Here is a 24,691-nt window from a genome sequence, read left to right on the forward strand (position 1 = left end):
GGGTTGGAAGTAGAACCAACACAGAATCACCAGGGCGAAAGTCTCTTTTTACAGCCCTTTTGTCGAAACACACCTTCATCTTAGTCTGAGCAGAGGAAAGATGAAGTTTGGCAAGACTTTGGGCTTTGTGCAACCTCTCACGGATAGAAGTGACATAATCGTCGACAGAAACGGGTTTAGAACTTTGTTCCAACAATTGTTCGCTTAACAACTTCAGAGGCCCGCGAATTGTATGGCCAAACACAAGTTCAGATGGGCTAAAGCCAAGAGATTCTTGCACGGACTCTCTAATTGCAAACATTAGGAAAGGAAAACCCTCTACCCAATCTCTCCCAGTGTCCACACAATAACGACACAGCAGTGTTTTCAGGGTTTGATGAAATCTTTCGAGAGACCCTTGGGACTCAGGATGATATGCTGTAGACATTTGGTGACTTATGCCAAGTGTTTCGAGAGCCTGTTTAAAAACTCTCGAAGTAAAATTTGATCCTTGATCACTCTGAATTACTTTTGGCAATCCAAAAGTGGTACAAAATTTGAGCAATTCTTTTACAACAACTTTAGATTTCAATGTACGTATCGGAACTGCCTCAGGGAAACGGGTTGCAGCACACATAATGGTCAATATATACTGCTGTCCTGATTTGGCTTTGGGCAACGGTCCAACACAGTCAACAATTAAGCGTTCGAACGGATCACCCACAGCTGGAATAGGGCACAGGGGTGCTGGTGGAATCTTCTGATTGGGTTTACCTGCCATCTGGCACGCATGACAAGACTTACAGAATCTGGACACGGCTGACTTAAGAGCAGGCCAGAAAAAGTACCTGGTAATTCGCTGGTAGGTTTTTGTTATACCCATATGACCAGACAATGTATTTTCATGGGCAAATTTCAAAAATTGTTGCCGATTACCAGCAGGTAAAACAATCTGCCCCACTTCCTGCCAAACTAAATCCTCTTGCTGGGGCTTCCACCAACGCATCAACAATCCACTTTCCCAGAATTAAACCACCCCTGAATCAGATGTATAGGTAGCGCTGCTAGCAATTGACATACACTTGGCTAGGGAAGGGTCTGCTTTCTGTGCTGCAGCTAAGTGTTCTCGATCTACCTTCAGTGGGGTTTCAGGGTTTAATTTCTCAGGAACTACAGCAAGGCCAAGGTCAGGGATTATAGACAGGACACACTCCATTGAGTTAGGACCATTAACCAAAAAGGAATCTGAGAGATCCACCATCTCCTCAAATTTCTTTGACTGGGCACGGGTAACGGCACAAGCGGGAAATGCCGAGGGGAAATTCACTGCCAAATCAGGGTTGTTTGTGGTACTAGGTTTATAGGATACAACTGGGCTAGGAAAGACAGTGCCACCCGCAAGGTCATTTCCCAGAATCAGATCAACCCCCTCAACAGGTAATTGTGGGCGCACAGCTAAGCTGACCGGCCCATTTACAAGGTTAGACTTCAGATACACAGTGTGAAGTGGTACATTCACACAGTGCATATTAATACCACAAATTAAAATGTTGTTACCGGTAAACGAGTTAGCGGAAAAAGGCAAGACAGCTGCAGATATGAAGGACTGGGCTGCACCAGTGTCACGCAAGATTGTTACCGATTTACAACTAGAATCGGGAGATAGAGAAACTGTGCCTTCAAACAAGAAAGGCTGGTAACTCTCTTCACTAAGAGAGTTCACCTTACCTAGAGTTTGTACCAGTGCTACATTTTTGGGTTTGGAAGCCATTCTTTTCTGTTTCCAAGCCTTACAGTCTGAAATTAAATGGTTTGGATCAAGGCAGGAGAAACAGACACGCCTTTCTTCACCGCTCGCAAACTTACGACCAAATTTAGACTGCGTCTCACTTTTAGACGAGTGCACAACAGGCGGGGCAACCAAGTTTTCTGCATGCATCAACGGATGTTTGGCAGATGTGTGGGCTGAAAAGACATTTCTGTGTGTCAGCACAAACTCATCTGCCAACACTGCAGCACTAGCTAGCATCGACACTTTTTGTTCATTTAAGTGAACAACAATCTTTGTAGGAATACAATTTTTGAAGTCCTCTAACAAGATTAGTTCCTGCAAGTCCTCCAAGGAAGTAACCTTGCTAGCCAGGCACCACTTTTCAAAAAGAACCCTTTTCTCTTTCACAAATTCAACATAAGTTTGGTTGACTGTTTTCGAATGAGTGCGGAATTTCTGTCTATAGGCCTCAGGGACAAGTTCATATGCTCGTAAAACTGCAGACTTAACGATGTCATAGTCAAGAGAGCTTTCGATAGGAAGGGCAGAGCAAACTTCCTGTGCTTTCCCCGTTAGGCTACACTGGAGTAACAGAGCCCACATATCTTTTGGCCATCTCAACTTACCAGGGTCACGTTTAAATGCAACAAAGTAGGAATCAACCTCCGTCTCTCTAAACGGAGACACAAGTCTTATGTACCGAGGGGGGGGCGCTCGAGAGCACCGAATGGAGTAGACGTAGTTGTGTAGAGCTCCAGCATTATCCAGCGCGCCCGCACTCACTAGTATAACCAAGACTTTTGACTACATTGAAAGTATCCTTTTAAGGGATTATGGCTCCGGTATTTTGCTATATTATGTTGCTATGTTCGGTAATGCTGTTGGCTTCATGCTAATGTTCAAAATCACTAGTTTTGTTAATTTTATGCGTCGAGGGTAGAGGAGGAGCCGTTTGTTTTTTATTTGTATTTTTTTCTCTTCGACGGTTAAGTTTATTGCTGCTGATAAGTGTCCTTATTGCTCCTTAGGACGCCTTGTAGCTCCACGGTTCATATGGGGTTTGTATTTTGTATTCCACTTCGTTTGGGGAAGCGGATGAAAGAGAGGGAGGGGGGGAGGGCGCTGGGGGTTCTCTTTTTTCACGAGTGTGTGTTAAGTGTTATATGTTTTGTCCTGTTTTCTGTAATAACTCCAGTTCCATACAGTTATCTTAAAATTGAAGCTCAATTGTACTGCCATATAATATGCAATCCTTAAATTGTAATGTTACCTTAGCCAGCTGGAATGTACGAGGCATTAATAACCGGGTTAAAAGGTTCAAAGTCTTCTCTTATTTGAAGTCAATTTCTGCTGATATCATATTCTTGCAAGAGACACATATCAAGCATAACGAACAAAGACTGCTTAGGTGTAACTGGGTTTCGCAGGTGTTCCAGTCTACCTTTTCATGCAGGGCTAGAGGAGTGGCCATTCTGTTCCGCAGAACAATACCTTTTAAGCATATATCCACCATTAGTGATCCAAATGGTCGATATGTGATAGTCTCGGGTTTAATTTTTTCTGTACATATTACACTATTGAATCTATATGGTCCAAATTATGACGACCCATGCTTTTTCCGTAAAGTTTTTAATCTCCTCCCCAACTAGTCTAACACACATTTAATAATTGGTGGTGACTTTAATCTGGTTCTAGATCCCACTCTGGACAGGACTCCTGCCCGTTCTGTGAGTCATTTGCCCAACTCCACTTCCACCTTAAATGAATTAATTAACTCATATGATTTAGTTGATATTTGGAGGCTGAACCACCCAACTGATACACAATATACGTTTTTCTCTAATGTTCATAGCTCATACTCCAGAATAGATTTTTTCCTGGCCGACTTCAAGGTTGCCTCATGTGTAACTGCAATTAAGCATCACAACAGAATAATCTCGGACCACTCTGCAGTGACCATTTCTCTTGACCTTTTTGAAATTAAGCCCAGTTACAGCTGGCGATTTAATCCTACATTACTCTTTGATTCTCATTTTTCCCAACGTGTAACAGAATGGTTAGATGAGTATCATATGTTTAACGATACAGGGGTAGTATCTGATTCAACACTGTGGGAGTCACTTAAGGCGGTATTAAGGGGATACATAATTTCATATGAATCCAGCCTAAAAAACAAAGACAAAAATGCCTGTCAGTAATTGAAGCTCGTATTAATCAACTTGAACATTTACATGTAGACTCAGCAGATCCTGAGGTTCTCAAAGAGATTGCAGCATTAAAATTAGAGTATAATACAATTTTTTCCAAGCAAATTAGTAATATGCTATTAAAAATAAAGCAAAAGCAATTTGAGCTAGGAGACAAACCAGATAGGCTGCTCGCGCGTCAATTAAGAAGTATTCAAGCTAATAGAGCTATTCAACAAATTAGGAAAAAGGATAGAACCCTAACAACAAACCCCAGTGACATCAACAAATGTTTTAAGGAATTTTATGAGGCTTTGTATGAATCTCGATCCCCCACTGTTCCTACAACCCTTTCCCACTTTCTTCAATCACTACATCTCCCCAAGTTAGATGAAGCAGATCGAGACGCCCTTAATGCAAAGATAACATTAAATGAAATACTCGAAGCCATTGCATCTTTTCCCAATGGTAAGGCTGCCGGACCTGACGGCTTCGCAATTGAATTTTATAAGAAATATGCTCAAAAACTTGCTCCTCTGATGCTCAGATTATTTAATCATTCTATTGATGATCAGGAATTTCCACAGTCAATGTACGACGCAAATATTTCCCTAATTCTTAAAAAAGGAAAAGATGAAACAGATCCAGCATCATATCGTCCCATAGCCCTTCTAAATTCAGATCTGAAAATTTTTACTAAGATCCTTGCAAACAGATTAAATAAATGTAAAGCAAAAATTATTCATCCTGATCAGACCGGTTTCATCCCTGGGCGCTTTTCCTTCTTTAATGTGAGACGCTTAATGAACATTTTATACTCAAAACAAGATTCTGCTTCAAATGTCGCCATCTTATCTCTGGATGCCAAAAAGGCGTTCGACCAAATTGAATGGAGTTATATTATTGCAGTGCTCCAGGAATTTGATCTAGGAGACTCGTTCTCCTGCTGGGTGAAAATGCTTTATGCCAAACCTAGGGCTTCGGTGCTCACCAATTTTGATAAGTCTTCACAATTCGCATTGCATAGAGGCACTAGACAGGGGTGCCCACTCTCACCCCTGCTTTTTGCCATAGCTATAGAACCACTTGCGACTGCCATTAGAAATAACCCACTTATTTTTTCACCCAAGATAGGCCAATTAGACCATCACATATCTCTCTACGCCGACGATGTTATTCTCTACCTACTCGATCCAGAACAATCCATCCCACCCCTATTAGATTTAGTGAAGACTTTTGGAAAGTTCTCTGGTTACTCTGTAAATTGGCAAAAGAGTGAACTCATGCTCGTGACTAACAAGACTGACCGAAGCTTTATACAAAACCTACCTTTTAAAATTGCAGCAGATAGTTTGAAATACTTGGGGGTCACCATTCCGAAAAATGCAAAGGATATCTATAAATTAAATTATTTAGTTATGTTAGAGAGCTTAAAGCTTAATATAGAAAGTTGGAGGACCTTTCCGCTGTCTATGGTAGGGCGCGTGAATGCAATCAAGATGGTGATATTGCCAAGATTTCTATATCTTTTCCAAAACCTGCCAATCTTTTTGCCCAAAAATTTTTTTCAAACTCTGGATTCAATCGTGTTACCATTTGTGTGGGGCTTTAAAGCGCACCGTATCTCTAAACTACATGTATGTAAACCAAGGTCGCAGGGTGGACTGGGCCTGCCAAACTTCCAGTATTATTACTGGGCTGCAAACTGCAGAGCCTTATCGTATTGGAAAAAATCTTATCCAACGGGGTCTTCAGATGACATTCCTTCTTGGCTCGCCATCGAACAAAGTGTTACAAATTACTCTCTTTCCTCCCTGTTTTTTGCGGCGCCTTTACCATCCATAAAAGTGGTCAACACAAACTTTATAGTAAGCAGCTCTCTCAAAATATGGTGTCAGGTCCGGAAGGCATTTAAGTTGCCATCAACCTCATTGTCCACCCCTATTGCTTATAACCACGCCTTTAAGCCATCACTCATTGACTCCACATTTTCGATTTGGTCCAGTAAAGGAATGGTCACTGTCAGAGACTTGTACATGGATGGTAAATTTGCCACATTCCCTCAGCTGAAACAGAAATTTGATCTTCCACCATCACATTTTTTTAGATATCTACAGCTGAGAAACTATGTTCGTACATCTATCTCCCACTTTGAACTATTAGCAGATGAACATGATATATATAAATTACTCTCTGCCTCCCCTGATGCCTCTAATTTGATTTCTCATTTTATGGATGTTTTTATTGGTCAGTTAGACATATCTACCCTGTATTTGAAAGATTCCTGGGAAAAGGATTTAGGTATTCAAATTACCAATGAGGATTGGAAAAAGTCTATCAAGGTCATAAATAAATGCTCTATTAACTCAAGACACCAACTTATCCAATATAAAGTAGTACATCGGCTTCATTATTCTCGGGTTAAGCTTAACAAATTCTACCCCTCCATCTCCTCTAACTGTAACAAATGTGAATCTGCAGAGGGATCCTTGGGACATCTTTTCTGGTCATGCCCAAAACTTTATGAGTTTTGGGGCGAAATTTTCAGATTCTACTCTGAGGCTTATTCTTGTATCCTTGCCCCTGATCCAGCAATTGCTGTTTTTGGTTGGTCTGACTCACTTCGTGGGTTCAGTCATCAAATTAAAAAAGCAGTCCAATATGGAATGGTGATAGCTAAAAAAAATTATTCTTTGTCTATGGAAAAAGGCATCAAAACCACTTTTTAAATCCTGGCTTTCTGAACTCTCTAACACTTTGCATTTAGAGAGACTTAGACACAGTTTTTCTGATAGCATTGCTGGCTTCGAATCCACCTGGGAACCCTTTTTTAATTACCTGTCAAATGTCAAGGATAACAGTTTGAAGTTATGACCGTTTCATTGTTTTTGAGATCATCATATTGCCTGTGCCCACTGGCCCAGAAATATATGTGTAACATAGTAACCTATGTATAAAACTGGAGGAACTGATGTAACAATGGTTACAAAATCCTTTTTTTTTTTTTTTTTTTTTTTTTCCTTCTTTGTCCTTATAAGTTGTTGTTGCCTTTTTGTATTGTTCTGTGTTGGTCAAAATAAAAATATAATATTCAAAAAAAAAAAGTATCACTGGAGGGCGAATGAGAAAAGTCCTGCGTATCTGTACTGCCAGAAGATTTTAAAGGTGATGAGAGGGATGGAGGCCTAGTACGCGGGGATGGAACTGGCTTTTGAGCTAATCGCTTTGCTCCAAGATCCAGTTTACGTATTTGGATGTCTCGGTCAGCCTGAGTCTCTACTACACGAAGCCTAATCATATCTGCCTCACATTCCTGTTTTTTAATCAAAGGCTCAATTTCCTTTAACTTTAAGGCAATCCTAGGATCATGAGACACCACAGAGCTGAGATTCACATTTTCAGCTGCGGTTTCCACTACCTCTTCAGACTGAACCGCAACACCACCCTCAGACTCCTCTGGCAAAATACCAGAATCTACCAATTTCCCAAACAGGTCATCCTTAAGCACTTGTTTTGTAACATCTTTTCGAATATCAATATGGAAGAACTCCGCCACCAAAATAAGATCTTTTTTATTACAATGATTAAAGGCCTCTGTTGTAGGACAAAGAGTAAACTCAGTAAAGTCAAACTCCATTATGCCTATGCCTGCAACACTTTCCTCCCCACCTACAGTCGAAAACAGTCAAACAATTTGAGAGAAAGAGTACTTACCAATAGACAATTAAAAGACAAGCGGACGAGCCCCCACTTGTTACGATCCCATTTCCCAGTCTAGGGTTGGGAGTGGGAGTAACGGATTAACTAAAATTTACAAAGGAATAAATTAAAGAAAAACATGGAGGAATCACCTCAGTCCTCTTTTCCAGAAAATACAACCACCACTTAGTTTGACCATTTAAGTAATTTATTTATAAAGGGAAGCAATAAATGTCTTCAGGAGAGGGCCTGGCCAAAACAACCAACAAAACAGCAGCTGACTAGCAGGAGGAGTACTAAATAATCTATCCAAGTAAAAGAAAAGAAATCAACAAACAAAAGCTTTCCTCAACTCACCGGGCACATCACTAAACAGGTCTATTATATATATATATATATATATATTACTCTGTAGAACGTAACACTAGATTTAAATGAAAAGAAAATACCAGATATTTAAGGACTGACTCATTACTTGAAATGATTAATTTGTTTCTGGCATGTTGTGTGCTTGATGACAATTCTTTAAACCCTAACTGATGCAGTGTGTAGCCTTGTATTTCAACAACCAGGTCAGAAGTCGTTTCCATTTCTATATTCCAGGATAATAATGTTAAGATTCATCAGGCTCAAACTGTGAAAGATTGTCCACCACAGAGTCCTGACCTAAACCCTATTAAAAGTCTTTAGGATGTGCTTTAGGAGTTGCACACTCTAATATTTCATTGGATCACCTATAGCTTTCATAACATTGTGCTTTGATTCTAAAAATTGCACAAGGTTGCACTTTTTTATTGCATACATAACAGATCATTGACTACCTCACTACTACCTTATTTTATGGAGTTCACCTGTGAGCATAATAATAGGAGAATATGAAGAAGCAGGAGAATTGCGTACGCTCTGTCAAAGCTCTTCTCGTGTATAAAGCTGGTGCATAAATCACTCATTTATTTTCATCCTACAGTATATGATCTTGCCAAAAATAAACTAACCTTTGTATTGTTCATACAAAATTCAGTACACAGTCAGCACTTCACAACTGAAACACAAATAAAACTCTTCAAGACTGTGCACCAGAAACAACAGACATCAGGCTTCTCATTCTTCAAGAAGTTTATTCACAATGACAGAAAGAATCTGTAGAAGTTCTGAAGAGCTTGAAGATCTCAGAGCTGATGTGTTCAGACGTATTCCTCGTAAAGACATTCAGACAGATCATTTTCTGAGTATAAACATTACATGAGAGTAGTTTTTAGCTCCTCTTTTTTTCTGCTTTGTCGGTCATGTGAAAATGTTCAGAGTACTTTTCTTTCAGATTCACTGAAAACATGTTTCAGGAAAACATAACTTCCTCTTTTCAGACCTGTCAAGCTCAGCATTCAATGAACAAAAGCAAAAGATTTTGATAAAATTTGAATTGAGCTGTCACTTAATTACAGGTGATTAATATGGTCACCAGTTAAACTGATTCACAGAATTAAAATATGCAAATACTGTATAATGAGGGGAAACTGCAGTTTTACATATTATTTTGAGTCTGACTAAAATAGCAATTAGTCTTTTTAAAATGACATGTAAAGTCTAACTGAAATCATATCAGTCCATTTTCTTTTTACAGTAGTGGTTTCTATGTGACTGTGATGTTCTGAAGTAATATTAGAGATACAGTAGGTGGCCAACCAAAATGTGCTTTCTACCACGCCGAGTACTGCCGCTGCCGCTGCCGCGTCAGAAAGTGCATTTACAGCTTTTGACAGCTGAGTGGCGCTTTAATCACAAGTTATCAAACAAGCGCATCAAAGCACATTTTCACAAATAGCCGTCAGCTTTGCATCACTGATGTGTTACATTTGACGGCTGCAGTCGGGAAAATGACAGAAAAACACTGTACTTAAAATATTTGATATTAACAGATGAAAATTTAGTACTTCTGTAGTTATGTGCATTTCTTAGAACGAATTAAATCAGGATAAATGTCAAGACTATGAGCCTGTGCTTATATTTTCTCTAAGCTACACAGTACTAAACCATATTTTAGATTTGACACATTTAATAGGTGTGCAGTATTATTTATATAATATGAATTAAGTGTTATATTATTCTAAAGAAATTGTGGTTTACTTTGCATCATAGCATTAAAAGTGGTAGCCTATTTTAGTAAGCTTGGCTACATGGATTAATATGCTAAATGTGTTATGAACGCACACACAAAACGAGAGATGCAATCGCAGTATTTAATGGGGAATCTAAAAATCACATTCAAAAACAGGCAAGAAGTCATAACAAAATCAGTCCAAAAACAAGAAACATGAAAAAACACAAGGGACCATGAGAAAACCGGGTGACGGAAAACAAGGACTCCATGAAACAGATAGAAACAGACCGGTTTATATAGACAGGTGAAAACAATGTGGAGTGGAGACAGCTGAGTGCAATTAACAGGTGTGCAATTAACAGTGATGAAGGGACAAGGCTTTGTGGGAAATGTAGTGCCTGCAGTGGGGTGACTATGGGGACGTGAGACCACTATTAGACACCCAGGGAAACACAGACCAGACACTGTGACATTACCCCCCCCCCACCCCCCTCTAAGGAGCAGCTACCAGATGCTCCACCAAACACAAGAACAAACCAAGGAACACCGAGACCAGGAGGGAGGTGGACAGCTGGATGATAAGGGGGAGGGATGGAGGGCCAGGTCCATAGGGGGAAATATAGAGCGGAAGTGAAAAAAAAAACAAGGAGACCAGGAGGGAGGTGGAATGGCGGAGGACCAGGGGGAGGGGGGAACTGGAGCCCACTGTAGCAGCACTGGGTTGTTCTGTTCCAGATTAATACATTTTTCATTAATTTCCTTTATATAAGTGAGTCCGTCAAAGCATGACGATTAAACAGATACCAAAAATAATATATTTACATATATAACTGATAGAAACACGACGTTACATTCATATGCAGAATTACACACATTTAAAGTTTGATTAACACACGATAAACATTATACTCCAATTTGATTATAGAAAACATCTAATGCACCAAAAAGGCAACACAGTCAATATGTTTAGAAATACGTTTTAAAAAGGTACCAGTGATCTGGCTTTGCTGTTCTGTCAGTTAGGTCACAAAGTTTTACGACCTGGTCAGGGGGCTAGGGTTACAACTCATGATTCTATTTGAGAACATTAAAATTAGGAGAAACATTTCCAATTTACAAACCAATTTACAAAAGTCAGCAATTTATAATCCTCGCACAACAGGATTAACCATTTTATGCAACACACAAACCTATTCAAAATACATATTATTAAGGAGCGTAAAGAAAAGTTTGTGTGTGTGTTTAGGAATGTGGGTGTTTTGTTTCTTCTTTGAGGCTCGTGCGGGTATCCCTGGACAGTCTCAATAGGTGTAATAACTGTCACCCACGCCAGGATGTTGCCGACATCGCGGCACCCCAAATGGTGAATTATGTTGGAAGATGTTGTAAAACGAAGGTCCTTGTTTACTCACGTTTTGGTCTTTGAGGGCAGAATGTATTAGAGAGTCAGGATTCATTAATATGGAACAGATGGCTGAAATACCATTAGCTCATTAGTGTTACACCACCACAGCCGAACAGACGGGACTGACGCCCACCAGGGCGGTGCAGAGAACCACCAACACCTTGCAGTCGAGACAGAGGCCCACCAGGGCGGCGCACAGGGCCACCACAGCTGAGCAGACAAGACAGAAGCCAACCAGGCGCAGAAGACCCGGCGCAGAAGACCACCACAGCCGTGCAGTCAAGACCGAAGCCCACCAGGGCACCGCAGAAGACCACCACAGCCGTGCGGTCGAGACAGAAGCCCACCAGGGCAGCGCAGTTGTAATGTCGTTGCTGGGCCTGCTGGGCTTTGGCAAGGTGCTCCCGGACAATGGGCATGACCCTGTCAATCCTCTCCCGCATCCTCCCGGACGTGCTCGATGGTGGAGCGGTGGACGGCCGGCTGCTGTTCCCAGGCTTCTTGGGCGACATCAAGCAGGCCGCGGGGCTGTCGGCCGAAAAGGAGCACGAAAGGGGTGATCCCGTTGGACGCTTGGGGTACCTCCCGGATGCCGAAAAGGATATAGGGCAGCATCTTGTCCCAGTCGCGCTTGTCCTCAGCAGCCACCCGCCGCAGCATCTGCTTCAGGGTCTGGTTGAAGCGTTCGACCAGGCCGTCTGTTAGCGGGTGGTATACGGGGGTGCGGAGCGGTTTTATTTGGAGGAGCTTGCAGAGGTCAGCCATCACCCGGGACATGAAGGGGATGCCCTGGTCAGTCAGTATCTGGGATGGTAGGCCGACCCGACTACTCGGATGGCCTCAGGGTAGCGGGTGGCGTAGTCCAGGATGACCAAGAAGTGTTCGTGTCTAGGTCCATTCTGATCCGCTCGAAGGGCACCTCAATGATGGGCAGCGGAATTAGCGGGCTGGGGGGAGGGGTACGTGGAGATGTCCACTGGCAGGTGGGACAGGCCTGACAGAAACGTTTCACCTCGGCCTCCAGGCCCGGCCAATGAAAATGGTCGTGTATGCGTTGGATGGTGTTTTGGGCCCCCAGGTGGCCGGCCATGGGATGGGCATGTGCCAGTTCCAGCACCGCTCCTGTTTTGGTCCGTGGAACCACCAATAAAGTTATCTCCTCCCCCCTCCACTGGGCAACACAGTACAGCAGGCCATTTTTGACCATGAAGTGAGGGTGGGGTGCCGGTTGGAGGTCCTTCCCATCGGCGACCCTCACTTGGGCCCAGCAGTGTTTGAGGCAGTCGTCCTCGTGCTGCTCTCGGGCAAAGGCCCCAGCCCCCGTTACCTGCTGGAAGAGGTCATAATAGAGGTTAGGGTCATGATGTGCAGACTCACCCTCTCTGGGGCCGGCCGAGGCCTGCAGCACGGGACACTGTCGGGGCTTCGTGGTCGTCCGGTGTGGGGGGCGGTTCCCGGCGGGGCTGGCAGTCTGGCTTTGGGTTCCAGCCGTGGAGGAAGGACAGTTGGCCGGACAAGGGTGACGGCGCTGCCTGAATCGAGGAGGGCGAGGACCAGCCGGCCATTTATCTTCACTTCCGCCACTTCCGCTTCCGACCAGTCATGAAATAGTTGGGCGGCACTAATGGGCGACAGTCCAACCCGCCCCAAGATTTCCTTCTTCAGCTCCTCGTAAGAGCCGCTCCGCTCAAGTTTAAAAAACGTCTCAGGTTACGAATGTAACCATGGTTCCCTGAGAGGAAACCAGACACTGCGTCCTCTGAGGGGACACTATGGGGAACACCTCGTCATGACCCGTGTCTGAAGCATACTTTGAAAAACGCCAACATGTTGGCTGGCGACAGCCTCTGATGTCACTACCAGCGCGACTATAAATACGCGCCCGTAGGACCCGTCACTTGCGTCCGAAGCATGGCAGAGAGCTAGAGGACGCAGGGAACTTCGAACTGCGTCCTCTGAGGGGACACTATGGGGAACAGTATACCCACGCCGCTATGCTGAGGGGAGTGCAGGCCAGAATCATGGCAAACACTAAGTACCAACTCTACCATTTCACCGGGAGTCACCCCTGGGACGGTTCGACGGCTGTCTATGACATTATCCCTTATGGCCAAAGGCCTAAGCTACATACCCAACTTACCTGTAGAGCCTTGGCCCGGGGTAGAGTTGAAGGCTTGGAATCACAAAAGATTCCTTTAAAGGGATACGGCTAAGAACCTAGCACTTTCTTCTACCAAGTCTTGCCTGTCACACAGGGGCTACTGCTAGCTTTCGCAAAAAAACTTGCCGAAAGAGCTGTCCCAACAGTACTCTAGTAGCAACACCCTGTTCTAGATAGGTATCAGAGGATACCTTGGTGGAGTGGCGCCCAAGATGAACGGGGCTTTAACCGACTCAAGAAAGGGCACGAAGCAGCCGCGCGAAGCCCTCACCATATAGGATTTTAGAAAGAACGCAGAGTACTAGCGTGCGAACTTACCACAGTGTGGATTTCAGAAAGTGTGCAAAGACTTCACGTGCACACTTACCATAACATGGATTTACAAATACTGTTCTAAGGAGGGGCTCTTGTGGCACTCTGATAGAGCAGCTCGTAGATGGAATGGCCCGGGAGCAGAGCAATTGGAGGAAGGAATGTACAGATGAAGCCTCGGCCACGTCTGTACCATGGCGTCCAGCCCCAATGGAGCTGGATGAGTCAGACGAAGCCAGAGGGGATAGTGCGATGCTCTCTCGAGCCGCAAAACCGATCCACCCAAGTCTGGCCAACCTCTCCAACTTAACTTCAACACCTTGGTGCGAAGGTGCCATTCCCCAAAGCCTCAGCCCCTGCCTCAGCAGGCGTCTGCTCTCACAGTGCGTCTCAAAAACAGTATGTAGTACTGGAGCGCTCTGTTGAAAAAAACGAGAATTCAGTGTCCTATGAGAGGAGGGCTCCGAGCTCAGAGTAGCACGTTCATAGGCAACCCTTTTCCTTTGGAAAAGGGGAGCGCTGCTAAACTACCACTATATGTGGGAGTTCACCTACAGAGAGGCCTACTACCTGTTACCAGATAACCACCTTAAGTGGAAACTGAAAGTAATCTGGAACTCAACTCCAGGGAGGCCTGGTGAGGCCTATTACCCGACAACCACAAAACATGGGAGCTCACTTACAGAGAGGCCTGGAGGGGCCTACTACCTGAAAAAAACATGCTATTTAGTGGAAACGCACAGTATGTGGGAGCTAAACCTCCAGGGAGGCCTGGTGAGGCCTACTACCTGACAACCACAGTATGTGGGAGCTCAGCTTCAGAGAGGCCTGGTGAAGCCTACTACCTGATAACCACAATATGTGGGAGTTCACCTACAGAGAGGCCTAGAGAGGCCTACTACCTGTTACCAGATAACCACCTTAAGTGGAAACTGAAAGTAATTTGGAACTCAACTCCAGGGAGGCCTGGTGAGGCCTACTAGCTGATAACCACAGTACGTCCACACAACCCCTCATGTTGAGGGAAGCGATGCTTGAGATGTATAACAAATACACACTGGTTGAATGAAGCCCATGGAAACCAGGGCTAATCATCTTAAGAAAGGGAATGAAGCAGAGCGCATAACCCCTACCGTACAGGATTTCAGAAAGTGTGCAAAATCTTGCGTGCACATTTATCACTTACGTGGAGTTCAGCAGTGCGCAAAGTGTTCACATGCACACTAACCACCATGTGGTTTTGAGAAAATACACAGGCTTAGCGTGTGTACAGAAAGGTTCCTAAGCATCGCAGAGGCGCTGGATCACACGGGAGAGGCAGGCTCCAACCCTCAAGTGAGGGGAGCATCACCTGAGGCAGTACATACTGAAGACTTCCGTAACTACCACCTCCCCGGATGCGCCAAGCGGCCAGGCGGCCCCTCAGGGTTACCTGGCCGGACATCCATGAAATTCCCTGCAGTGCCGTGCCAGTTCTGACGACCAGCCAGGCTCCTCGGGAGGGGGTATGGGATGGACAACCGCAGAGCAATTGCCTCCCACATGCGGGTCTCACTCCGCGGGGGCAGAACCCACGCGGCGCAGCCGCCTGCCGAAAGCCTGTGATCTTGGCCATCTAATACCAGAGCACGAGGCCGGAACTGCGACACTAGCCTTCTGCGCCCGTCTTCGATCCTCAGATCGAGATGGGCCAGGACCCCTTTGTTGTTCGGGCTCGTACCTGGACCTTCGTGGAACTTTTCGATCACCATCTCGACGGAGTTACCGAAAAGCTCAGAAGGCGAGACCGGAGCATTGAGAAGAAACCCCCTTTTTTCCCTCCCGATGTCTGCCAGGTTCCCCCACAGATGTCTCTCCGTTACCACCATGGCCGCCATAGACCTACCCATGGCGGAGGCGGCCTGCTTGGTAGCCTGGAGAGAGAGGTCTGTGGTGCGGCGCAGCTTGGCTACCTGGTCATCTGAAAGGCCCTCACCTGTTTCCAGGTCCTTCATCAGGTCAGCCTGGTAAGCCTGAAGCACTGCCATTGTATGCAATGAAGCCACAGCCTGACCTGCTGCTGCGTATGATTTACCATTTAAGCGGGATGTATCCTGGAGGGGCTTAGATGGCAAAGAGGGAGATTTAAGAGAGGATGTTTCCCCCACAGAGAGATAGCTAGCCAGCGTCTCTGCTACAGTGGGCATCCTCTCATAACCGTTTTCGTGCATGCCCTCGATATTAGCATAACTCTTATGCTGAAACCGATGGATTCGAGAGGAAAACGGCCTCTTCCATTCCTTTTCGACTTCCGCATGTAAGTCAGGCAAGAATTGAAGGCTCACCTGGGCTGGAGGGCTATGGTCAGACAATTAACACTCATCGAGGTGACCTCGCGATGTTACCTTTCTGGCACGCTTCCATGGCAAGTCTAATTTTGCCGTGAAGCGATCGATAACCTCTAACAGCTCCCCATACGCAGAGCAGGAGGATTGAGAAGGCTCAGCCTCAGCTTCTTTGCCACTCTCAGACATCTCCTGCTCTTTCTGGGTAGAACCGGAGAGTGTGAAAGGAAAAATCCCTCTCTACACTCCTCAGCGAGATCCACCTGTGATCCCCACGAACTCATTCTCCTCCATGCCTCGGCAATAGTGGGACCTGAGCCACGGGGACCAGATGGCTGTCCCTCTTTCCTCGAAAAGAGAGACAAACGAGAGCGGAGCTTTTTCACAGAAAAACGCTCGCAGTGCACGCAGATTGCCCCCTCAAGGACATCGCGCGCGTGCTCTTCGCCCAAACAAGAGACGCAAAGACTGTGTGTGTCATCAGGTGTCAAATAACGCTGACATGGATGCACACACTGTTTAAACGCCTTGCTAGTGGATGCCATGATAACAATGATAGATCGCTCTTACCGTTTTGGTCGTTTCTCAGATGCACGCTTCAAACAAAACAGTCAATGAAGACGAAGAAGATAAGTGACGGGTCCTACGGGCGCGTATTTATAGTCGCGCTGGTAGTGACGTCAGAGGCTGTCGCCGGCCAACACGTTGGCGTTTTTCAAAGTATGCTTCAGACACGGGTCACGACGAGGTGTTCCCCATAGTGTCCCCTCAGAGGACGCAGTTCGAAGTTCCCTTGACAGGGAACTAGGAAGACATCTGTTCTCCATATTTAAGCCACCTTTTGCTTGAACTACTACCTGTTACCAGATAACCACCTTAAGTGGAAACTGAAAGTAATTTGGAACTCAACTCCAGGGAGGCCTGGTGAGGCCTACTAGCTGATAACCACAGTACGTCCACACAACCCCTCATGTTGAGGGAAGCGATGCTTGAGATGTATAACAAATACACACTGGTTGAATGAAGCCCATGGAAACCAGGGCTAATCATCTTAAGAAAGGGAATGAAGCAGAGCGCATAACCCCTACCGTACAGGATTTCAGAAAGTGTGCAAAATCTTGCGTGCACACTTACCACTTACGTGGATTTCAGAAAGTGCGCAGAGTCTTGCGTGCACACTTACCACTTACGTGGAGTTCAGCAGTGCGCAAAGTGTTCACGTGCACACTAACCACCATGTGGTTTTGAGAAAGTACACAGGCTTAGCGTGTGTACAGAAAGGTTCCTAAGCATCGCAGAGGCGCTGGATCACACGGGAGAGGCAGGCTCCAACCCTCAAGCGAGGGGAGCATCACCTGAGGCAGTACATACAGAAGACTTCCGTAACTACCACCTCCCCGGATGCGCCAGGCGGCCCCTCAGGGTGACCTGGCCGGACATCCATGAAATTCCCTGCAGTGCTGTGCCAGTTCTGACGACCAGCCAAGCTCCTCGGGAGGGGGTGTGGGATGGACAACCGCAGAGCATTTGCCTCCCACATGCGGGTCTCACTCCGCGGTGGGTGTCGCGCCCCGGGGGGGCGGAACCCACGCGGCGCAGCCGCCTGCCGAAAGCCTGTGATCTTGGCCATCTAATACCAGAGCACGAGGCCGGAACTGAGCACTGTAAAGGAAACTCACAGAGTTTGTTAGTAGACATATAACCACCAGCAACATAACAACCATAAGCAGATAAAGAAAGGGTTACATACTCACCCACCACCCTGTACTGGAGTCCTGCTTACTGGGGGCGCCCCCTTTTGGTCCGGACCATCAGTAAGGTGGTTTCTATGAATATAGGATCAACCAGAAACATCATAGGTCCAGGATAGGAGACTGTTATGTGAGAAACCTTCCACCTAACCTCGATCAGGTGGAGAGCTGGTGGCTACAGGGGGAATTAGGCAGGGGAGAATAAAAACAGAAGTTAAAAACATCCAAAAGGAAGTGAGTAACTCCTAGGTATCGCTCCGATCCGGACGAAGACGTTGCCTTGTCTGAATCACATCCCTCAGACCCTGTTTACCTCTTCGTGACCCGCGATTCCTCTTGCCCCTGCCCTTAGGCGGGGGAGGAGCGCGAGCCGCGACACTAGCCTTCTGCGCCCGTCTTCTTTCCTCAGATCGAGATGGGCCAGGACCCCTTTGTTGTTCGGACTCGTACCTGGACCTTCGTGGAATGAAGGATTTTAAGGCAGCTGAGCGCGCCCTTGCCTCCCTGAACTTTTCGATCACCATCTCGACGGAGTTACCGAAATGCTCAGAAGGTGAGACCGGAGCATCGAGAAGAAACCCCCTTTCTTCCCTCCCGATGTCTGCCAGGTTCACCCACAGATGTCTCTCCGTTACCACCATGGCCGCCATAGACCTACCCATGGCGGAGGCGGCCTGCTTGGTAGCCTGGAGAGAGAGGTCTGTGGTGCGGCGCAGCTTGGCTACCTGGTCAGCTGAAAGGCCCTCACCTGTTTCCAGGTCCTTCAGCAGGTCAGCCTGGTAAGCCTGAAGCACTGCCATTGTATGCAATGAAGCCACAGCCTGACCTGCTGCTGCGTATGATTTACCATTTAAAATGGGATTGATCCTGGAGGGGCTTAGATGGCAAAGAGGGAGATTTAAGAGAGGATGTTTCCCCCACAGAGAGATAGCTAGCCAGCGTCTCTGCTACAGTGGGCATCCTCTCATAACCGTTTTCGTGCATGCCCTCGATATTAGCATAACTCTTATGCTGAAACCGATGGATGCGAGAGGAAAACGGCCTCTTCCATTCCTTTTCAACTTCCGCATGTAAGTCAGGCAAGAATGGAAGGCTCACCTGGGCTGGAGGGCTATGGTCAGACAATTAACACTCATCGAGGTGACCTCGCGATGTTACCTTTCTGGCACGCTTCCATAGCAAGTCTAATTTTGCCGTGAAGCGATCGATAACCTCTAACAGCTCCCCATACGCAGAGCAGGAGGATTGAGAAGGCTCAGCCTCAGCTTCTTTGCCACTCTCAGGCATCTCCTGCTCTTTCTGGGTAGAACCGGAGAGTGTGAAAGGAAAAATCCCTCTCTACACTCCTCAGCGAGATCCACCTGTGATCCCCACAAACTCATTCTCCTCCGTGCCTCGGCAATAGTGGGACCTGAGCCACGGGGACCAGATGGCTGTCCCTCTTTCCTCGAAAAGAGAGACAAACGAGAGCGGAGCTTTTTCACAGAAAAACGCTCGCAGTGCACGCAGATTGCCCCCTCAAGGACATCGCGCGCATGCTCTTCGCCCAAACAAGAGACGCAAAGACTGTGTGTGTCATCAGGTGTCAAATAACGCTGACATGGATGCACACACTGTTTAAACGCCTTGCTAGTGGATGCCATGATAACAATGATAGATCGCTCTTACCGTTTTGGTCGTTTCTCAGAGGCACGCTTCAAACAAAACAGTCAATGAAGATGAAGAAGATAAGTGACGGGTCCTACGGGCGCGTATTTATAGTCGCGCTGGTAGTGACGTCAGAGGCTGTCGCCGGCCAACACGTTGGCATTTTTCAAAGTATGCTTCAGACACGGGTCACGGCGAGGTGTTCCCCATGGTGTCCCCTCAGAGGACGCAGTTCGAAGTTCCCTTGACAGGGAACTAGGAAGACATCTGTTCTCCATATTTAAGCCACCTTTTGCTTGACCTTATTAAAGCCCATTCTGCTCTCAATTTGTACAAGTCATCCAGCTTAACTTGCAAATCATCTAAATAAACTTTCTGACTATTGGACCGATTTTCAGGTAAAGAAATTAGTTTATTACCAAGATTTCACTAACAATATTAATTTCTTCAAGACATTTTATTTTAGCCAAATTAGCATTATATTTTCTGAGGTATTTCCCAATTTAATATTTTAACAATTCCCAAATTATACCAAATGAATTTTCTTGTTTAGCTTTGCTCTAATAAAAATCAATAAGTTTTATCAGCTCTGATCTAACCTCATTATTATTAAGTAAAAAACTGATCATTTTCCAATAAGAAGAGCCCTTGTTAAATCTATCTTCAGGAGAAAGCATAGTTTTAATAGAAACAGCCTTATGATATTTTAATGGCATTGCAGAAATTTCAATAAAGAGTGTTATTATGAGAAACTTAGTCAATATTACGAGAAAGTTTCTCAATATACAAGATACTATAAAACAACACACAACTCCTATTTTTTCAAATGTGAAATAAATCTGAAGAATTTAATGATTAAATCTGAATTGCACTGTCACCAAATATTTTTGGTGCTTTTAACCTTGACCCTTTACTCACGTATAAACCCAAAGACATTGATTAACTGGTTTAGGTTTGTTTAATTAAAGTTTAATTAAATTAAAGCACTAAACTTAAGATGAACCACCAGAAACTAGACAGAGAAAGTGAACAGACGTGAGAAAGTGAAATACAGCCAAGTATGGTGACCTATACTCAGAATTCATGTGCATATAACCCATTCAAAGTGCACACACACGCAGCAGTGAACACACACACACACATACAGCCGGAACAGTGGGCAGCAGTGGGCAGTCCGGGGAGCGGTTGGGGGTTAAGTGCCTTGCTCAAGGGCACCTCAGTTGTGGTTTTGACAGCCCAACACACAACCTTAGGAGTCAAACTCTCTAACCACTATGCCACAACTTCCCTGCAGAACCCTTGCTCTAAGAAAACACAACCACCTCTGGTCTCTAGTGACACTTGTGGTCTAACAGAGAAGTAAGAATAATTCAGTCACCAGTTAAACTGATTCACAGAACTGAAATATGAAAATATAATAACAGGAAAAGGACAGCTTCTCATTTGCAGTTAGTGTCTAGGACAGATGATGCTGATCCAGTAGTAAGAAGTCTCCTGTTTCAGAGAAATCTTCACATCAGTGATCTCTAAACAGCACTTTGATTGTGCCACATCAAGTACTAAAACGGAAATATCTCAAATTACACCAAGTGCAACACTAAATTGCAACAAGTAAAGATAAGAGCTAAATAAATAATCTGAAAATAAAAGAGTCCTCAAGATCATCTGCTCAGAGCAGAAGAGCACCAGAAACAGCAGACATCAGGCTTCCATAATTGTATCATTGATATTTTATTAAAACAACTAAACCCAATCACATTAATTATTCTGTAAATAAAATATTTTATATACACAATGGGAATAGCACAATGTTTAAATATACAATATGAAATGCACATTTTAAATAGAAATAGTGTAGCTTTTTTTAAACTGTGAGACTCTGAGTTTATGCTTTTGTAGCAGTTTGTATTGTTTTTTTGTCCACTTTATCAACATGACTCTTCACCCAGGGGGTCTTTGGATCAACACAGAACTCTTTCCCTGCAATTGTCTGAAACCTGAGAGGAAAGACACAAAATAAGATTTAGATCAAAGTTTGTTTAATGGAGTATCTCATTCAGATTAACTTTACAGTTTGAAAATGAGATAATGTTGATGATACTCACACAATAGCACGTCTGGCACAGATGCTGCTGGTCTTGTAGTAAGAGACCACCTTATTCACAGGAACCTTCACTTTACTGAACTCTCCACAACACTTTGAGTTTGCCACATTTTCTGAAATGGGACCTGAAGTAGAAATAAGACAAAAGGTTTCAGTTTGATCATGTTGCCACATTTTATTTCACCAGTTGCAACAAATGCAACACATATGGTCTTCATTAAAAAATGAAAATGGAAAAGAGCTCTCACTGCTTGAAGTCATCTGCACAGAGCAGAAGATCACCAGGAACAGCAAACACATCAGGCTTCTCATTCTTCGAGATGTTTCTTCACAATGACAGAAAGAATCTGTAGAAGTTCTGTAGAGTTTGAAGATCTCAGAGCTGTTGTGTCCAGAATAACGTCTGAGCATCCTCTTATATACACAGTCAGAGACATATTCCTACCAAAGACATTCATGTAAATCCATTTCTGAGTATCAACATTGTAGACTGAGGGCTGTTTTAGTTATTTCTTTTCCTCGTCCTTTTTCTGATTTGTCGTTTATGTGAAAATGTGGAAAGCACCTTTCTTTCAGAATCACTGAGAATGTACTTCAGAACAACAACACACAGCTTCTGCTTTTCCAGGCCTGATGTCAAGCTCAACATTAAATTAACTAAATCTGAAGGTTTATGATCAAATCTGAACTGTGCTGTCATCAAATATCAGGTGCTAAACCTTTACCCCTTACTCACGTATAAACCCAAAGACCTTGATTTAACTGATTCAAATGTGTTTGATTAAAGCAATAAGTGAAGATGTTGGATCACCAGAAACAGGAGCGAGAACCCCTGCTCTAAGAAAACACAACCACTTCTTGTTTCTAGTGCTCTAGTGACACTCATTGTATAATAGAGAAGTAAGAATAATTCAGCCACCAGTTAAACTGATTCACAGAATTTTTTTTCAAACAATTTTTATTTCGAACATTGTCATGTAGGTTAGGACAACAGTTCAACTGAATAAAAATATATATAAATAATAATAATACATAAATGAACTCAAAGATAACTCAATACCCTTATAAATACAGCAATAACATACTTGTCTCTATACTCTCAATGGCTATCAGTTCCACAAAAGAGTCTTTCCAGACTCTAAAAAGTTCTAGACTAGAACACTTTCCATATGAACCAAAATACATGACGTTTTTTTTATTTAAACAAATAGCTAATCTTTTCTAAGGCAATGAATGAGGTCATCCCTTTTTTTCATTGAGACACGCTAGTACTTTCTTCTTTTTTCCAGGAACATCCATTTACACATTTAGCTACCAGCAAACGGAGTTAACAACAATCTTTCATGTTTGGTGATTTAAAAATTGCATATACACAACATAGGATCAAGAGGAATTATTTTACCAATGAGATGACTTATCAATGTTTTAACCCCAACACAATCAATATTTTAACCCAAACACAATGAACTTTAGTGCATTCCCACATTAGATGGAATAAAGTTCCCTGCTTTTGTTTAAATTTGTTGCATATTTTAGGAATATTCAACACTTACTCAAAGTGTTGTGGAGAGTTCAGTAAAGTGAAGGTTCCTGTGAATAAGGTGGTGTCTTACTACAAGACCAGCAGCATCTGTGTAAAAGTTAAGTAAAGCTAAGAGCTAAATAAATAATCTGAAAATAAAAGAGTCCTCAAGATCATCTGCTCAGAGCAGAAGAGCACCAGAAACAGCAGACATCAGGCTTCCATAATTGTATCATTGATATTTTATTAAAACAACTGAACCCAATCACATTAATTATTCTGTAAATAAAATATTTTATATACACAACGGGAATAGCACAATGTTTAAATATACAATATGAAATGCACATTTTAAATAGAAATAGTGTAGCTTTTTTTAAACTGTGAGATTAAATAATCTGAAAATAAGTCTTAGCTGGGTACACACCAAAAGATAACCGGGCTGATTTTGGGCTGATTTCCCCCTTTCAACAATCCTAGCTATGTCCCGATTATCTTGATGCTTCTACAGTTGATCTTATCATATTTTCTCTTGGTGTGAGGTGTGTTAAGAGTGTTTGAACCTGATCGAAACAACATCAAAGCCGCCCCGATCACGAATCGTAAATATTCAACATTTAATATTTATGATCAGAAATCCTGATGAGTGGGGGGAACCCCGAGGACAAACGTGCGCACACTCTGGAGATTATCACATGAAACTAAACAATATCCAATCAGAAAGCGAGATGATGGAAGTCGGAAGCAGTCATGGCGCAGCACAAAGTAAAATTAATGTGGACAGCAGAGATGGAGGATCATCTTGTTGATTTGTGGCAACAGCACAAATGTTTATACAACGTGGCGTGTATAAAATCATTCCAAACAGTATCATTGCAATTTCTTCCTGCATCCTCCATGCTAATTCTGAAGTCTCACAAGATTCTGTGAGATTTCCTGTGTTCACAGTCGAGACCCTGGTTGAAAATCTGTTTGTGTGTGGTGTGCTGTCTTTGTCACATCATGGCACACCACACACTATAGGAGCAAAACGGTTTGTGGCCTATCACATTTTTAAAATCTTATAAGATGTAAAAAATCTTTTGGTGTGCACCCAGCATTATTTAACAAAAAGAGCCCTCATCACATGAGGTAATCTGGTCAGAGCAGGAAAAACACCAGACTACACAGTTACAAAAACATGAATAAAATAGTACTTAATAGCACATAACATTTTCATTTCATTTATTTCAGTGTCCCGTTTTACCCCAATCAGTTTAATTTAAAATAATCTGTATCAAAAATATTCACATTCTGTTGCCTCTACACTTCATTACATTCACATCGCCTTTTTTAGATTACATTTGAATGCTTAACAGATCTGGTATTAACAAGTATTTCAATATTTAGCAATTCAACTATATTTCACATATTACAGTTTTTCTCAGTTTCTTTGATACATTTCTCAAATCATCTTTGACATTTACAAACCAGCAAATGCATTTCTCAAAATAACTAGTAGAGGGGAGTCTCTGGAAATTTCTTAAGATCCATCTGAAGATCTACAAGGTCCTTTTAGAAACTCACAAGACAACATGATCTTCTCAGAAACTTTCTGCAAATTGTCTTTTTTGCTTTTGTTTTGGATACAATTATAATGCAAACCGTCCATTGCTAACTCTAATCTTGTAAACCTTTTAATCCAACATTGGACAAGAATTGTAAGTATGGTTTTATCTTCTGTAATACTTTG

At 43.6% G+C, this 24,691-nt stretch overlaps 2 protein-coding genes across 4 annotated transcripts in view; both read right to left on the bottom strand.

The window, feature by feature from the left end:
- LOC132125116 (C-C motif chemokine 2-like) overlaps window positions 1-8,876 on the bottom strand; it is a 53,808-nt gene extending 44,932 nt beyond the window's left edge. Inside the window, exon 1 of one of the 3 annotated variants that reach the window (XM_059536348.1) lies at window positions 8,631-8,876. The gene's annotated coding sequence lies outside the window, so the exon portion shown is untranslated. Of the gene's footprint in view, window positions 1-8,467; window positions 8,584-8,630 lie in introns of those variants that run through there. The other 2 variants (XM_059536347.1, XM_059536352.1) reach the window with 2 other exon arrangements.
- Window positions 8,877-21,117: 12,241 nt separating this feature from the next.
- Window positions 21,118-21,811, bottom strand: LOC132125118 (monocyte chemotactic protein 1B-like). Its single transcript, XM_059536353.1, has 3 exons — window positions 21,686-21,811; window positions 21,439-21,562; window positions 21,118-21,330 (listed from the first exon to the last, which is right to left on the bottom strand). Exons 1-3 carry the CDS (start codon window positions 21,747-21,749, stop codon window positions 21,219-21,221), a joined length of 300 nt encoding a protein of 99 aa, XP_059392336.1. The 5' UTR covers window positions 21,750-21,811; the 3' UTR covers window positions 21,118-21,218.
- Between the last annotated feature and the right edge of the window lie 2,880 nt (window positions 21,812-24,691).

This window comes from Carassius carassius, chromosome 43 (genome assembly GCF_963082965.1).
Source record: "Carassius carassius chromosome 43, fCarCar2.1, whole genome shotgun sequence".
Lineage (NCBI taxonomy): Eukaryota > Metazoa > Chordata > Actinopteri > Cypriniformes > Cyprinidae > Carassius > Carassius carassius.